General features: G+C 35.3%; 2 protein-coding genes across 2 annotated transcripts; one reads left to right on the top strand and one right to left on the bottom strand.

The window, feature by feature from the left end:
• Window positions 1–495: 495 nt before the first annotated feature.
• On the top strand, window positions 496–5,833 carry LOC112026990 (shaggy-related protein kinase eta). Its single transcript, XM_024059654.2, has 12 exons — window positions 496–756; window positions 1,802–1,891; window positions 2,090–2,149; window positions 2,228–2,500; window positions 2,574–2,648; window positions 2,789–2,845; window positions 3,397–3,537; window positions 3,650–3,700; window positions 3,780–3,875; window positions 4,162–4,245; window positions 4,527–4,628; window positions 5,158–5,833. Exons 1-12 carry the CDS (start codon window positions 742–744, stop codon window positions 5,251–5,253), a joined length of 1,140 nt encoding a protein of 379 aa, XP_023915422.1. The 5' UTR covers window positions 496–741; the 3' UTR covers window positions 5,254–5,833.
• Window positions 5,834–10,095: 4,262 nt separating this feature from the next.
• Window positions 10,096–12,772, bottom strand: LOC112026991 (small ubiquitin-related modifier 2). The gene is made up of 3 exons (XM_024059655.2): window positions 12,534–12,772; window positions 10,790–10,939; window positions 10,096–10,433 (listed from the first exon to the last, which is right to left on the bottom strand). Exons 1-3 carry the CDS (start codon window positions 12,591–12,593, stop codon window positions 10,362–10,364), a joined length of 282 nt encoding a protein of 93 aa, XP_023915423.1. The 5' UTR covers window positions 12,594–12,772; the 3' UTR covers window positions 10,096–10,361.
• Between the last annotated feature and the right edge of the window lie 3,689 nt (window positions 12,773–16,461).

Below are 16,461 nucleotides of genomic sequence, written 5' to 3'. Positions count from 1 at the left end.
ACCTACAAAATGTGAAACAGCCCAAATTGAGTTTGATAAGTCATAACATTAATGATGTAACAACAACCTAATAATATAGCCTTTACCTACATGTTTTCTATTATTGTATTGTAACAGAAGTCATACGCCTAACGTTTTCCATATTTAGGCAGAAAGAAGCAACGAAAAAGTTGAAAACACACTCATTAGGCCTAAGAAACAAAAACCAAAGAAAATATTTTTATTAAGAAACAAAAAAAAAAAATGAAACTTTTTTTTTTTTTTACCGACTTTTTATATTTCGTATAAAAATATATTTAAAATAATTTATTAACCATTATCTAACTGTACACGTTAACGGCTCCTGTAGAAAAACTGCGGGCGGACCATATAACAAAAAAATGTACAAAAACCAATCATGGTTGAAGTCGGCAGACGGAGACGAAATTGTTGAAAAGGTCAGTCTTCGTAATATGAGTGAAACAGTGAGGGGTGTTTTTGGCAACATGTGAAAAGAGAGAGAGAGAGAGAAGAAAAGAAAAGAAAGAGAAAAGAAAAGAGAGAAAGTGTGGGAGGAATCAAAATCACATGGGCTTGTTGTAGCTGTTGTTGTTGTTTCTCTTGGGTCCAAATTCCTCTCTCTCTCTCTCTCTTATGATTTCCTTCTTCTTCTTCTTCTTCATCTTCGTTACCAGCTGAGCCAGCCTACGACAACGACAACGACAACAATATTCCTCATTCCACTGCCGTGCCGAGCTGGACATGGCTGACGACAAGGTACTCTCCGTCGTTTTTCCACTGAAATTCATTTTTTAATTTTAAACACGAGACTAATTTGTTCAAGCGGAAAAAAAAAATGTGGGATTTTTTTCCTTTGTTTTCTCGGCTACCAAACGCCGTGTTAGGGTTTTCTTTCTTTTGTATTTTCGGTTGATCTCGATCGCTGAGCTGATGGGGGGATTTTGGAGAGAGAGAGATCATTTTTGCTTTTTTTTGCTTTTTTTTTTTTTTTTTGGGTTTTTGGTTTGGTTTGATCTGAGATCGGAGCTAGGGTTTTCGATGTTTGAATCTTCGTTCTTCTGCTTCTTATATCTGAGAAGGCTCCGATCTCTCTCTAGGATTAACAATCTTTTTCGTTTTTACAAATTTTCCAAATTTCGGAGCTTAATTTAGCTGTTACCAGGACCAAATTTGTGTTTCCGTGCTGGATTTTGCTTTAGATTACTTTAATTAGCTCTTGAATAGGTTTGGTTTTGATAAACAGTGGGTTCTTTGAAGAAATTGGGTTTGATTCTTACGATTTTCGTCAGATCGAACTTACTTCGTAGATGCCTCGGTTTCTGACTAAATTTTTTTCAGTGTTTTGTATAATTTACTTAGTGGGTGATCTTTATATTTGGTTAAGATTGCCTTTTGGATAATTTTAACATGTACAGAGAAAAAAAAAAAAAAAAAGCCTTAGGGGGTTAGTGGATTTTGATCCCCTTGTGTTATTTAGCAACAATTTCAAGTTTTAAAGCATTTGGCTTTTTTAGCTGTTTGGGTTGAATTCGCCTCTATAAAAGTTTTCTGCGCTTTTTGGATACCTATTCTTCTCATGGAAATTTTGGGGACTTCTAGTTTTTATAGTCCAAGCTGATAATATGCTCTAAAAGTGCTGTAAGTGTGTTTCTTTTCTTTACTAGTCTTCTAATTAGTGAATTCTACTATACAAAGTTTTCCGGTCCTTGCTGGAAGTAGATCGTTTGTAAATATTGCGTATAATGTTTGAAAGTTTTTTTGAATAAATCCCTCAAGCGTTAATGTGAGATTCGTTTTGCAGGAAATTTCAGGTCCTGTTGTTGATGGAAATGATCCGACGGGTCACATCATTTCCACAACAATTGGTGGCAAAAATGGTGAACCTAAGCAGGTAAGCATTCTCGGGAGTCGGGAATACCTGTTTGTTAATCTCTTGTTCATTTCCTTTTGTAGCTTCATACTTTTGACTGTTCTCAATATTAAAATATAAATGCTGAACAATGTTAGAGATTTAGACGGTTTAATAGCTGATGAGGTTTCAGTTTCTTAAAATGGGAAGTTGATGCCTTTGGTGTGATTCTTCTTGCAGACAATTAGTTACATGGCAGAGCGTGTTGTGGGGACTGGCTCATTTGGAATTGTTTTCCAGGTATCCTAGTGTTATATTTCTAGCTCATCCTACATGTTTATCTGTCATGTCATTTGCCTGATATTTCTCTTTTCTTAGGCAAAATGCTTGGAAACTGGGGAGACAGTAGCTATAAAGAAGGTTTTGCAAGATAAAAGATATAAAAATCGTGAACTGCAGTTAATGCGTGTAATGGATCATCCAAATGTGATTTCTCTGAAGCATTGTTTCTTTTCCACCACTAGTAAAAATGAACTTTTTCTCAACCTGGTTATGGAATATGTCCCTGAGACCATGTATCGGGTCTTGAAGCATTACAGCAATGCAAATCAGAGAATGCCACTAATCTATGTGAAGCTCTACATGTACCAGGTATACATGATGGTTTCCTATATTGTTGGATTATCACACATTCTTCCAGATATTAACCATGGAATGTCTGCAGATTTTTAGGGGTCTGGCTTATGTACACACTGTTCCTGGCGTTTGCCATAGGGACTTGAAGCCCCAAAATATTTTGGTACGCTTCCCTTTTATTTTGAACTGGAAGTAGAACTTGTTAAAATAAAAATGAACATTCAATTTGTAACTTTTATTTGTTAAGAAGATTAAAATTACAATGCTGTAACTGGTTTTCTGACTATATTTGTCTTTCTACAGGTTGATCCTCTCACTCACCAGGTTAAGCTCTGTGATTTTGGAAGTGCAAAAATGCTAGTATGTTGACCTCTTTTCCTCAAATATTCAAAAGTTTCCTCCTGTTTCTGCATTTCTTTTATGTTACAATTGGCCAATTATTTATGCTCCAATTATCTTTAGGATGTTAACCTGTTGGTAACTTATCATTCTCATAAACATTCACATAAATTTTCTGCTGAGAGATTGATTGGTGAAATTGTGGTATATTTTTATTTTAAGTGATTGCAGTTAAGTTAAAGGTTTGAAGTTCCATGTTGAGCGTAGAAAAACAACTCCAAAAAGTGTCAAACTGTTTATTACCTGCCAATATTTATTGTCCTTTCCTGCTACAATGTGACATTTGTGTAGCAGTGAGAGCAAGATAGGTCATGCTTTTTATTTGTGGGTGCTAGTGGATCTGTCATTTGTGTCTTTAAGCTCCCTAGTTGGCAAATTTTTTACTGTGTATTTGGAGAGATGATTTGTGTGACTGCTGACTATTTTATGTTACCAAATATGATTTTATTCTTTAGTCTGTTTTCGAATATATTTTTTTCCATTATTCACCATAACTTTACATGTGTGATCAGGTCAAAGGTGAAGCAAACATATCATACATATGTTCCCGATTCTATCGGGCTCCAGAACTTATTTTTGGTGCCACAGAATATACAACCTCAATAGATATCTGGTCAGCTGGTTGTGTCCTTGCTGAGCTTCTTCTGGGTCAGGTTAGTTTTTCCCTCCTTCCCAATTTTAACTTTCCAGCAGTCTTCACAAGGTAAGTTTTTCTCTATTGTAAGTTGTCTTATATCTGACCTATTTGTTTTATAATTTTTGTAGCCACTTTTTCCTGGAGAAAATGCGGTGGACCAGCTAGTAGAAATTATCAAGGTTTGGTTTGATTGTCAATGCTTCAATGCATGCAATTCTAGTGATCATGTGTAAACTTCTAATGTTGTTATTTGTACAGGTTCTTGGTACACCAACTCGTGAAGAAATACGTTGCATGAATCCAAATTATACTGATTTTAGGTTTCCACAGATAAAAGCACACCCTTGGCACAAGGTTTGCATTTTATTTCCTTTTCAATCACAAGATTAAGTTGATATAAGGAGGAGTTGTCCGACTTTTGCATTTAGACTTTTTTAGCAAATATATGTTCATTCTTACTTATGTTATGTGCATGTCAGATGTTTGTAAACCTAAGGTTCTTAATGATTCAAACATTAGCTTGATTATTCTAATACCAATTATATTGGTCCTCTAAAGTCGGCAGTGAATTTCACTTCTAAAAAAATTTTAAAAAAATTTGGTAGTACATTTCATCTCAGTTTTAATTTTCTGGATTTAGGTTTTCCACAAAAGAATGCCTCCGGAAGCAATTGATCTGGCTTCACGACTGCTGCAATACTCACCTAGTCTTCGCTGCACAGCAGTAAGTTCATTTCTAGTTTGTGCTATTTTAATATGGGTATCTGATTACAACTTGTATTTGTTGTAGCCAATAATCATGTGAAGTTAGTTCGTCAATACTTACATGTCAATGGATTATTTGGTGTCAAGAGTATTGCTATTATGTTATTTTGTGTTTTTCATGTAAATGTGTTTATATTGTGCAAGTGTATGTGGATATTATTTATATAGTGTGTACATGTGCGCAAGCGTGTGTCTGTGATTGCTCTCCTTTCTTACTAGGATTTACTTTTGTTATTGCAGCTTGAAGCATGTGCACACCCTTTCTTTGATGAGCTCCGAGAACCCAACGCTCGCCTACCAAATAATCGCCCATTGCCACCGCTCTTCAACTTTAAACAGGAGGTACATATTCTAATTTTATCAGTTTGTGCTGAATATGCGTGTCCATTAGTGTTTGGATTCAAAATGATGTCAATCTGGATTTTTAACGTCCAAATACAGAGACACCAATAATTAATGTATGTCTCTATGTTAGTGTGTCAAATCTAGGAGAAAGTTAGTCCTTTTCGGTACCTGCTAATGCATGGATAGGGCACCGCTTTTTAGATTGCTAGTCGCTCACAATTTTTGTAGGGCTAGCCATCACTGCTCATTTTGTGTAGGGCAGAGAGGGAGGTGGAGAGTTGTTAAATGGGAGTTATCAGTTGTCCCAGTGGCCAGCAGTAGTCTGTCTTATTGTACATGGCGCTTTTGTCCCCTTTAGGAGGTTTATGATGTTTGTCTTAATCTTCCTACATGTTATAGAGAGTAATTATTAATGGTGGGAAAATATCTTTGATGTGCCTTTTTTGGGTGATTAGGTAAATGTTCTACAACTGATATGTTTCATTTGTAATAAATTGCTTACATGATTCATGTGTGCTGATTACAGTTGTCAGGGGCATCTCCAGAGCTTGTTAACAAGTTGATACCAGATCATGTGAAACGTCAAATAGGTCTAAGTTTATTGCATCCGGCAGGCACATAAGTGTGGAAAGTCATGCGGGAATGGTTATCTTTCTGGTTGATATGTGACCCAAAGCAGTAATATCTGTGTTCAAATCACAATGCATGAAGCCTGACCAATATCAGTTCTTGCTATACCGAGACGCATAGAGACTCAAGTGGCTGGATAGCTGCACTTCATGTTGAGTTCATTTCTACGTTTTTCTCCCTATTATCCTCCTCCTCCCTCCCAACCCCTCCCATCCCAAAAAAGAATCGCTCATTCCAACCCCCTCCTTTCTCAAGACACCTTTTTGTTTCTGTACATGTTTGATAGTAAAGGTAGCTGGAGATGAACTCGTCAGAAAGCTGCTAGCAGAGGAAGAGCTAGGGAAAGTGTATCTATAGCTAGGATGAAAAGCCCCGAATAGAATGGCTGAAACAAAAGGGGTTGGTCTTCTTGTTGGTTTTTGCAACTTGTTGGGTATGGTTTACTTGCATGTTGTTTTCCATTAGTTCTTTGGTGGTTTGGGGTGGCTGACTTGTATTTGCAGACAAATGCTTTCACCCACTGTTTGTGCGAATTAAATGCTATTGTTCTCTATTTAGTACTGTTTTGCTTACTCCTCGATTCCTTTGCTGGGCTTTTCACTTATCTTTTTGGCTGGATTCATAACATGTTGGGATTGTGAATTATTCTTTTCTAGAATATGATTGGTTTCTTATCAAAAAATGAATATGATTGTTTCAATGCGGCATGGGTCTTGTGAATTTGCATTCAGAGCTCAGAACTTCACTGTTATAAAGTGATGGAAAGTTTAGGTGCGTTAAACTAAAAATGGTGGTTAACTAGATTCTCTCACTAAGCTCAAATTATGACAGGAAAATGCATAATAGGAACAGAAGGTTTTTGTTAAGGATAAGCAGTACCAAATATTAATAACTCGATGCTGAAATTACCCTGGACAATGAATCCATTTCATTCTCCTAAACAATCTCAGTTGTGTTGAGAGTTGGGACTACTTGTAGGATGTGTTTTAGTAGATTTTGTTAACCAAACAGGCACCCATTTCATCCTCCCTTTCTCCACATTCCCGGCCACTTTTTTCACCCTTTCCTGCCAGCTAAAAAACATGGAAGTATAAAAATAAATTTATCTTAATAATTAAAAATAATAATATGAAATATATAAAAATAAATTAAGAATAGGCTCTTATCTTTTCCACTATTATTTCTGGTTCTTTAGTCACTTTTATTTTTGTACTACTGGAATCTGATATTTGACTATCCAATTATGGAAGAGAGTAGCACTAACACCTTACTGATTCCAAGGGTGAAAAACTCTTGGGTGTGGGAAGTTAAATTTGAGGCATTCAAGCTTATGCCTGTAATTCAAAAGCATTATGAAGAAGTCTCAGGGGGAGAGCTTCTTTGTGGTGGTTGGTTAATCAAAACAGATCCTATCCGATCCGATATCAATGTCCCATTCTTCCCAACCACAAAGCCGATCAAAACATTAGGGGTCTCATGATTCATGAGCTTCTTGTCACTCACACCTTCAGTCTCTATCATACTTGTCTAAATCCAACAAATTTTAATCATTTTTATCTTCTTCAGGAGAGCATGAGCATCCCATGTGCTATTATTGTCTTTGAAAAAAAGCCTGGTCCCTTGTTCCTTCCAAATTGAGACCAACTTTCCTTAACACTTGCTAACTTTGCTAACTTCCTATATGCTCAAATAAAATGTAAATGTTATGTACATCTACTTCTTCTTTTTTCTTTATATACTTTATGACACTCCATTGGACCAAAGATGATTGCACATAAAGAAGGAAATGCAAATGTTATGGTTGTCTAAATCCAGGAACTGTTGAACATTTTTTTCTTCGTGAGAGCATCCCATGTGCTATATATCTATTATTGCCTTTCAAAACCTGGTCCCTTATTCCTTCCAAACATGGTGGTTAGGCTATTTGGGTCTCTTTTTTTGGTTGGTACACGCATCGCATTCTTATGAGCTAGTGATTGGATCTGGATTCTCCATGATAGTATAGTCTAAACTCTGAAGCGCATGCCAATGGACTACTTGTTGCTTGTTACTGTTGGGTTTTCCTTTTAGCAATAAAATAATGTTGTAAGCGGAAAAAATAGAAAAATAATGAGAAAAGAGTGTTCTTTTATGAAAATAATTAAGTTTTAAATCATACAAAGAGAAGTGACAATATATATATATATATATATATTGGTGATAATGCTAGTAAAGATATGATTATCTCATTTTTCTCTATTTGATAAATATGAATCTTTAACTCGAACAAATGTGAGGGCTCATTTTGTGAGGATCTAGCCCAAAATTCATGTCGTTTAGCTTGATTGATGGTGGTTACGGATGACAGATGTTCTTTTAGTTCCCTTTAGTGATCTACAAGAAGAAGGGGGGGGGGGGGGGGGGGGGGGGGAGGTTGGGTGGGTGGGTGGTTGAGTTGGAGATTGGTTCTTGAGAGACATTAAATGAGATAAAGAAGATGGGCAGAAGGAAGGTGAGAGAGGGAGAAAGTGCAGGAAGATAATATAATCCTAGGATCTAAATCTATCACAGTTAAATAGGAATTAGTACTAGCAGTACAGTTTTAGAGGAAATGATTTAAATTAAATTTGAAAAGTCACTCCTCCGTAACAAAAATATTCCCACTAAACCTTTCAGTGAATTCTAGATCTTGCAATAGTTCCTAGACTAGGTAGCATTTTACAATAAAGGTAAGTTTGTCTTTTTCAAGATTTTTCCATGCTGTTATCTTTTAGGTTTTAAAATAGTTATTGAAGAGAGATACAACTTTTTTTTGGATGAAAAAGAGAGATACAACTTGATTAGTATCTCAATGCATTATTTCTAATACCTTCCAAAAATTAGGAAGGTTAAAAATTAGGAAGGATTAGGATTTCTATGGTTTGATCTCAAAATCCCAAATTTTTGTAGGTAAATATAAATCAACCTTCCAAAAATTAGGAAGGATTAGGATTTCTATGAATTGATCTCAATTAATTGGCTAGAGGTTTATGTGTAGATTATCGTGTAAAAGTTTAGTGAAACAAAAATTGGATTGGGAGAATAGAGAGATTATAGAGAAATGGGTTCAATTATTTAGTCTTCTCTATTTGCCAAAATCGTGTTTCAAAACAAAAGCATTTTGTTTGATAGTTTTAAAAGAAAGATATTTTGCCGTATAGTTTTCAAATTAAAGGTAAATACTCATTTTGGCCCACTTAAACCACGTGGAACACTCGGATCGTAACACATAACACCATTGCAAGTTTGTTGGCATCATTTATATAATTATTTGTAAGTATTCCCAAATGGGTTTAGTGTCAAACGATCAAAAATGAAATAAGACCCAGAAACTGATTTGAAGAAAACCCGAGTCATATAACTGAAAGCAAAGAACGAAAAGAGTTAAGAGAGTTAAAGGTACGTGGTAGACCATCCAGAAGCCAAAGCTGCTTCTGAATTTCCTGATTTTATTTATTTATTTTTTTTTTTTAAAGTTCTTTCCCGGTCGGTTTGAGTAGGTATTGGCAATCAGGTTTGGGTTGGCTTGTGGCCATCCCACAACATCAGCGTTCAACAACACTAATGGCCATAAGAGAAGCTATCATCCAAGACAAACTCTGGGGATGCAGCAATCCCATCCTATTACTGCCGATAACAAGGCTTGAACAAATCATAAATTCATGACGACAATGGCCTTTGGCAAAGACTATCAATGTGTGTTGCCACCCCTGGTTTTCAAGAAGGCTTACTGACTACCTAGGCAGGCTACATCAACATACCCAAACAACTTATGGTCATGTGCTAGTTAAACTGATCTGTTTTGCCTTCAATAGGACACCCCATCTCCCACCCCACCCACCCCCACAAAAAAAAAAAAAAAAAAAACTGAGGCAGTACATAGATGAAAATATATTATGAGATTCCTGTATATGGCCATGCGTCTGACAAAATTGGTGATTGGTGTTCTTTATGAATCCCACTTTGGCTAGACAAAAGGACATCATGCAAGCATACCATATTCCTTACTTTCAAGCCCATGCTCCTACATGCACCACTATTGATTCTTTTTGCTTTTTGTCACCTCTAAGTCAGAAGCACTACTATTGATTCTTTTTGCTTTTTGTCACCTCTAAGTCAGAAGCACTTCTATCAACTATGCCAAATTTGCTGAAGATTTCAAGATAAAAAGTGGAAAAATTACTGTTTACGGATTACTGTTCACTTTTTACTATTCACTTTTACTGTTCATTACATTGTTCACTCCGAATTTTGCCTATTTAAGGGGGCTGTCCCTTAAGTTAGAACCAGAAGTTTTTTGTTAGAATTTTCTCTAGAGAAAGTTTCTTTCCTAGAAGCCTTCTTTGAGAGAATTCCTTGTTATCTACCTTGTTCACCTTGTATTCACTACTACTACTACCTTGTTCCTACAAACCTTGTAACTAAGACTAGTTCAAGCTTTGTAACTAACAATTTAAGCTAAACCAAACAAACAAACAAACAAACATATGCTAAATTCATTGGCTTAGCTTTAAAAAAATGTTTGGATAAAAATTAAACCTAAAAAAGTAATAACAAAATATAATTATATATATATTTACGAATCATGCAATCATCACTCTTTATAAATCTCCTTCCCCTACCAGCCTCTCTCTCAACTAGAATTATTTAAGAATTTGGCAGTTTTGTCCTTTTTTTCTTAGTAGCAAACATTCCCTAAATGCTTTTTTTTTTTCCCATAAGAAAATTTACTTGATCGTTTGCCATGTGATAACTAACTTGTTAACAATGGTTCACGTAGAGCATAGAAATGTGATCCACCCTCATGGATAAATTTTATCATGAAGCAAAATGAAAATTGAGATATACGGTCCAGAACCATGTACCATAATATCAACCAAAAGTTGGCCACCCTTGATAATCCAGAACCATATTTAGTTTCTCATGTAACATAATATTAACTAAAACTAAAAGCTGGACACCAATCATCACACATAACACTAACTAATTATAAATATATGAAAAAGTGAACTCTAAAGACTGACTTTGATTAAGTACAGGTTTGTGGAAATACATTAACAGATTTGAGCTTGTGCATGTTTGTCAGATGCCACTACAACCACCTCCAAGTGCGTGAGTCATGGCTTCAATTTCGTCGTTGTCCTCCAAGTTAAGCTGCACATTCAAATCAATAGCTTATAATTAGAATGACCAATTTTAACATACTCAAGTAACCTTAATTAAAAACAATAGTAAGTCAGTGTGAGATAGTTAACAATAGTGCAGACATACATAAGCAAATAACACACATTTGCACGACGTAATGTGAGTTAACAGAGTTTGTAGCAACAGACATGTTACTTAATATGCTTTATGGGTCACAGAATTAGTAATTTATTTAAAATGAATCATTTCTTAATGTCTATGTCAAACACATAGAAAGAGATATAAAGCCATTTACAGTGCGGTCATTATGAAAGTGCAAAACAAAGTAAAAACAAATTTTTTGAAAAAATATGAAAGAAACTTACTCTAGCTGGTGTATGGCTCCCAAGAATGCGTTGGCCGTCATGGAAGAATTGGATGGTCCTATATTCCAATTGGCGCTTGTCACAGTAGGAAGTGAAGAGCTTGATGAACTTCGTGTCAGACCTAATCTTAAAGTACAGATCTTGCCCATCCTACAGTAAGTAAGAAAGAAATGATGGTAAAATGTAAGCACAAAGCTGCACTGGATTTGTTGTTGTAAAAATTGTACGATATGGCATATGACAGTAAAAAAATTAATAAAAGATGATAAGGTTGGAAACTGTACAGAAAAAATAGATTTAATTGGACATGTAAACTTGACATAATACTTAATTTAGGTAGAACCATCAGTCACAGGCTCACAGCAATGTTGCAGTAATGTATTAAATTGAACATCATCATCAATCTATCTGAAATTTATTCGCTATGCAAGAAAAATAAGGATAAAGGAAACGGAAGAAGAAATCTAGGAAGTTAAGGACATATTGATCTAAGAAAATTTTGTTCCGTTGAATCAAAACGTTGGAATCCAATTCAAGTACTGAATCATATTGAACCAAAATGCATTGTGTAAACTCTTTATCACGAATGACTTAAGCATTCCTATGAATAATAGCTAACAAACCAAATCATGCAAGTTCAGAACTGTAAAAACTCTCCAAACTCTTGCGAAACAGACCTAACAGAGAAGGAAAATTAAAAAGGGAAACGGGACAAGATCTAATTTATCATACCTACATCTACAATGGATATAGAGTGGCGCTAAAGTGGCCTTCTGATCATTTCCTACCATATAGTCAAATAGAATTTTTCCTATGAACTCAAGCCTTAAGTGAGTCATTTTTGCCAAGGTAAATTCCAATTTTCCTACCTCTCCCACAAACAACAAGCATAATATGTACAATAACCAGAGCACAGGTTCATAACTATGTATTTCAAACTATTTTAAGCGCTATTGTGGCCACATTAACCTATCTCAATATGTACAATAACCACCAGGAGCCCCGTAACACAGCGACATTGCCTGACCTCCTTAACGAAGAGTACCAAGGTTAGAATCTCCCTCCTCACTTCTTGTAACAATTGAATTATCAAAAACAAAGAAAGACATTACAATAACCATTGCTCTGAACATTGCCCTGCCCCTTGATACAATGCAGTACGGAGTTAACATTCCATGAACATAGAAACACACACACACACACACATAAGCAAATGCAAGTACATCTTCTTCTCCCTCTCTTCTCTTTTTTTTTTTTTTTGGTCTTGTCTTTTGGATTTTTTTTGGATAATCTTTGGTCTTGTCTTTGGATAAAAACATATATGTGGAAAAAAAAAAAAAAGATAATAGGCTAGCATGCATTACATTTTGTGACCAATAGACACAAGATTACAATAATTCCCTCCCTCAAAAAAAGATTACAATAATTCCGATCAGTTATAGTAATGGCTAAAGCCCAAAAGCTGCTCCAATGCCAGCCGTTACTCCTCACTCATCTCTACCAAAAGATTGAAAAAATCGGAAACATCCACATTACCAAATACCCTTTTTTTTAGTTCATTTTTTTTGCTCGGAATCCTTCAACTTAATACTAAACAAAAATACACGCTAAACGATGATTATTAATATTATTACAAAACAAAGACCCAGCAGTCATTTTAACAATAAAATAATGGAAAGATTGAGAAAGCACAGACTTGGGAAAATGATTACCCAGAAACAAAGATTTATATATATATATATACCTGACTCTTAACCTTGAGGCTGATACTGGGCATCTCGCTTGGTCTACTACGCTTGCTCATTCTTTTCAGCTAGCTTAATTAGCTACTTTAGAAAAAAATAATCTTTGTCAAAATTCTTACGAACCCAAGTGTAGTGTTCTTGTCTTTGTGTTTATATTCAAATAGAAAGAGTAAAAGGAAGGTCAGATTGGTGGGTGAGGTTTGGGTCCGTGGAGTGATGACAGGAAAAGAGGAGAGTAATGAAAAAGAAGAAGTGCAAGAAGGAACTGAACTGATGTGGTCTGACGTGATTAAGACCAGTCATGACCTGTGATCTGTGGAGTGATGACAGTTTTCATTTGAACGAAAGAAACAAACAAGGTGAATAGAAAAGAATAATGTGGGGGCAATGCATGTGATCTGTGAAGGAAGTGGCAGATAAAGATTTTGCCAAAAATGGCTGCTCTGTCTTCTTTCAGTTTTTTGTTTTTTGGGCTTACGTGGCTTTGCTTGATTCGTGAGAGAGAGAGAAAGAGTTAATTAAAATGGGTGACGTTGTTTGGATTTGATTTTTGATTTTGTGGCACTGACTACTGAGTCTGAGAGATTGTTGCTAGACTTGCTACGTTGTTTGCTTGATTCACGATTTGATTTTGAGTACGAAATTTGGCCCGAGTCTGTAAGACTGTACTGTTGAGTTTGAAACTTTTACAGGCACCACGATAACATATAGGCGAAAAGCACATTTTCGTTCCTATATTTTCACACGATTTCTATTTTGGTCCCTAAATTTTTTTTTTACCGCTTTTAGTCCCTATCCTGAAAAACGCCTATTTTTTTAGTCCCTGTCGTTACATCAGAGACGGAAAATGTTGACGTGGCAAACGGATGGCACTGTTGGCTGACGTGGCTATTAAAATAATAATAAAAAATATTATTTGGTATTAAAAAAATTTAAAAATTAATTTATTAATTTTAACTAAATAAAAAAAAAAAAAAAAATAATCTTTGTCAAAATTCTTACGAACCCAAGTGTAGTGTTCTTGTCTTTGTGTTTATATTCAAATAGAAAGAGTAAAAGGAAGGTCAGATTGGTGGGTGAGGTTTGGGTCCGTGGAGTGATGACAGGAAAAGAGGAGAGTAATGAAAAAGAAGAAGTGCAAGAAGGAGCTGAACTGATGTGGTCTGACTTGATTAAGACCAGTCATGACCTGTGATCTGTGGAGTGATGACAGTTTTCATTTGAACGAAAGAAACAAACAAGGTGAATAGAAAAGAATAATGTGGGGGCAGTGCATGTGATCTGTGAAGGAAGTGGCAGATAAAGATTTTGCCAAAAATGGCTGCTCTGTCTTCTTTCAGTTTTTTGTTTTTTTTTTTGTTTTTTGGGCTTACGTGGCTTTTGCTTGATTCGTGAGAGAGAGAGAGAGAGTTAATTAAAATGGGTGACGTTGTTTGGATTTGATTTTTGATTTTGTGGTACTGACTACTGAGTCTGTAAGACTGTACTGTTGAGTTTGAAACTTTTACAGGCACCACGATAACATACATCATCATAAAATAAATAAAAATAATGACGTTGTATGCACGTAATATTTTTATAATATTTTTTTAATAAATTTTAAATAGTTATTTATTAGTGGTTTTAATTTGAATTTACTACTTAAACTATTTTTTTATCTCATCAATAAAATCATGTAAACATGTAACAACGTTACATCCTATCACTTATTGTAAAAGTGTTAAGTACGTAGCATTTTTCATAAAAATAAGATCAAAATGCAAAACTTACACCCTTTAAATTTCACAACTTTTTATTTCAGTACTTTAAATCTTGGTTTTATTATTCCAATTTTCTAAATTTCATTTATTATCAATTAAGTCATTTATTAATGATATTTTAATTGCTGCCGTTATCTATAACAAAACAATACTGTTTCGTCCTTTTTTCAATTTAAATTTATTTAATTTAAAAAAAAAAAAAACAGAAGTTTGACCATTGACTTGTGTATGGGGTTTGGAACTATTAGGACATATCTTGGGCAAAACCCTCGCTGAGTCCTAGGCTTTTTGAAGTGTTTTCTGTTGTGAAAGGTTCATACTCAGAACCATTGAAAAAAATCATTAAAACCATTGTAGAAATCATTTTGCTGCAGAGATTCTGTAGTAATATTGAATAGAACTAAATCCCTAACAACCCTCAGTCTCTTTAAATTTTTGTAATGTTTGAAAAGTGAACAGTTCATTTTACCTTTTGCCTTTCAATCATTAGAAAGAAATTTGTAGAGTTCATTTTACCTTTTGATCATTGGAATGAAATTTGTAGAGTTCATTTTAACTTTTGATCACTAAAAAGAATTTTGTAGAGTTCTTGGTTTATCTTAACAAAACCATAAACTTAGGACTTTTATTCCAATTCTTTTAAGTAGGGGTGGCAAAATAAGCCCAAACTCATTTGTCCACTCAAATCCACTCACTCGGGGAAAATAGTTAACTAATTTTTTTTTTCTAACTATCTAGTTAGTTGTTCCGGTTTCTAAACTATATTACTTACTAGCATTTCGAGTCTAAAAGGCTCGATTTTAGACTATAAATCGAGTTTCAAAGACTCGATTTTTATGATCTGATGTGGCATTTTTTGCTCACGTGGAGACCACCTAAAAGTCGAGTCTCAAAGACTCGATTTACAATTCAAAAATATTTGAAAAAATTTTCAGTCTCCAAGTCCCTCGTGTACAAGCCAAAATACCAAAAAAAAAAAAAAACAATCAGAGAGAGGGGGAAAATCCAGAAAAATATCAAGCTCATATATGTTCATCAGTGAAGAAAAAAAAAAAAAAATCCAGAAACAGCGGCCTGGGCTCGCGAGGCCTGACCGGATCAGATCAGATCAGAGAGAGAGAGAGAAAGTCCAGATCAGAGATCAGAGATCAGAGAGACAGAGAAAGAGCTCGCGCGAGCTCAGGCCGCGCGGCCTGAGCGGCCTGGGCTCGCGCGACCCAGGCCGCGCGAACTCAGGCCGCGCGCCCTGAGGTCGCCTGGCCTGGGTGCGCTGGCCTGGGTTCTTTCCTTCTTCTTCGGGTTTTTTTTTTTTTTCTTCTGCTCTGATTTCTTTTTTGCTGTTCTTTTCTTTTATATATAGGCTTATAAATCGATTATAAGAGACTCGATTTCCACGTGGACGCCACGTAAAAAAAGTGCCACTCAGACCCGATCAAAATATAAAAATCGACCCTCAAACACTCGATTTATAGCCCCTAAATCGAGCCTCTTAGACTCGAGATGTTAGTAAAAATATAGTTTGAAACTAGTGACAACTAACTACATAGTTTGAATTTTATGGCTATTTACCCATTTCGTCCCACTCACTCTAATTAAACCCAAACTCACCCAATTATTAGTTGGGTTAAATGGGCATCGACCCAATTAGACCCAGTGATTATTGGTTTTAATTAAAAACCCATTGAGTCCCTTTTAACGAAAAAACAATATACCTAAATTAACTCAGCCATTCCCATTAAAAAAAAAAAAAAAACCTCCAAAATTTCCTTCATTTTCTTGGCTTCCAAACACTTTTCTCTCTCTCTCTCTCTCAACTAGGGGTGTGCAGAAAACCCACCAACCCGTCAAACCCGACCCGGCGGGTTGGGTTGATTTTTAAAGCTTGGTGGGTTGGGTTGGGTCACAAAAAAATTTTTTATAGCGAGTCGGGTTGGGTGTAGGTCATAAAATTACAAACCCACCAAACCCAACCCGACCCACCATATTTAATATATATTTAAAATATATTATATATTTAATAAATTTAAAAAAAAATTAGCTGTAAATTTAATATATACTAATGTTGGGTATGGTCAAAAACCTAAGGGATATATTAAAAAATGTATACATAATACAAAATAATATAAAAGAGGCTTAAGGCTGACAAATAGACTCCAGGAAGAGATTT

This window comes from Quercus suber, unplaced genomic scaffold (assembly GCF_002906115.3).
Source record: "Quercus suber isolate HL8 unplaced genomic scaffold, Cork oak 2.0 scaffold_709, whole genome shotgun sequence".
Lineage (NCBI taxonomy): Eukaryota > Viridiplantae > Streptophyta > Magnoliopsida > Fagales > Fagaceae > Quercus > Quercus suber.
The sequence above is the reverse complement of the archived record's forward strand: the minus strand, read 5'-3'. Positions and strand labels throughout refer to the sequence as shown.

Excerpts from the sequence above, each read along its gene's own strand:
- LOC112026991 (XM_024059655.2), bottom strand. The coding sequence starts at position 12,593 with ATGAGCAAGCGTAGTAGACCAAGCGAGATGCCCAGTATCAGCCTCAAG. Across the intron at positions 10,940-12,533 it reads GCCTCAAGGTTAAGAGTCAG|GATGGGCAAGATCTGTACTT; the intron begins GTATATATATAT and ends TACTTACTGTAG. Across the intron at positions 10,434-10,789 it reads GGAGCCATACACCAGCTAGA|CTTAACTTGGAGGACAACGA; the intron begins GTAAGTTTCTTT and ends TTGAATGTGCAG.
- LOC112026990 (XM_024059654.2), top strand. Across the intron at positions 2,649-2,788 it reads TGAAGCCCCAAAATATTTTG|GTTGATCCTCTCACTCACCA; the intron begins GTACGCTTCCCT and ends GTCTTTCTACAG. Across the intron at positions 3,701-3,779 it reads AGCTAGTAGAAATTATCAAG|GTTCTTGGTACACCAACTCG; the intron begins GTTTGGTTTGAT and ends TTATTTGTACAG.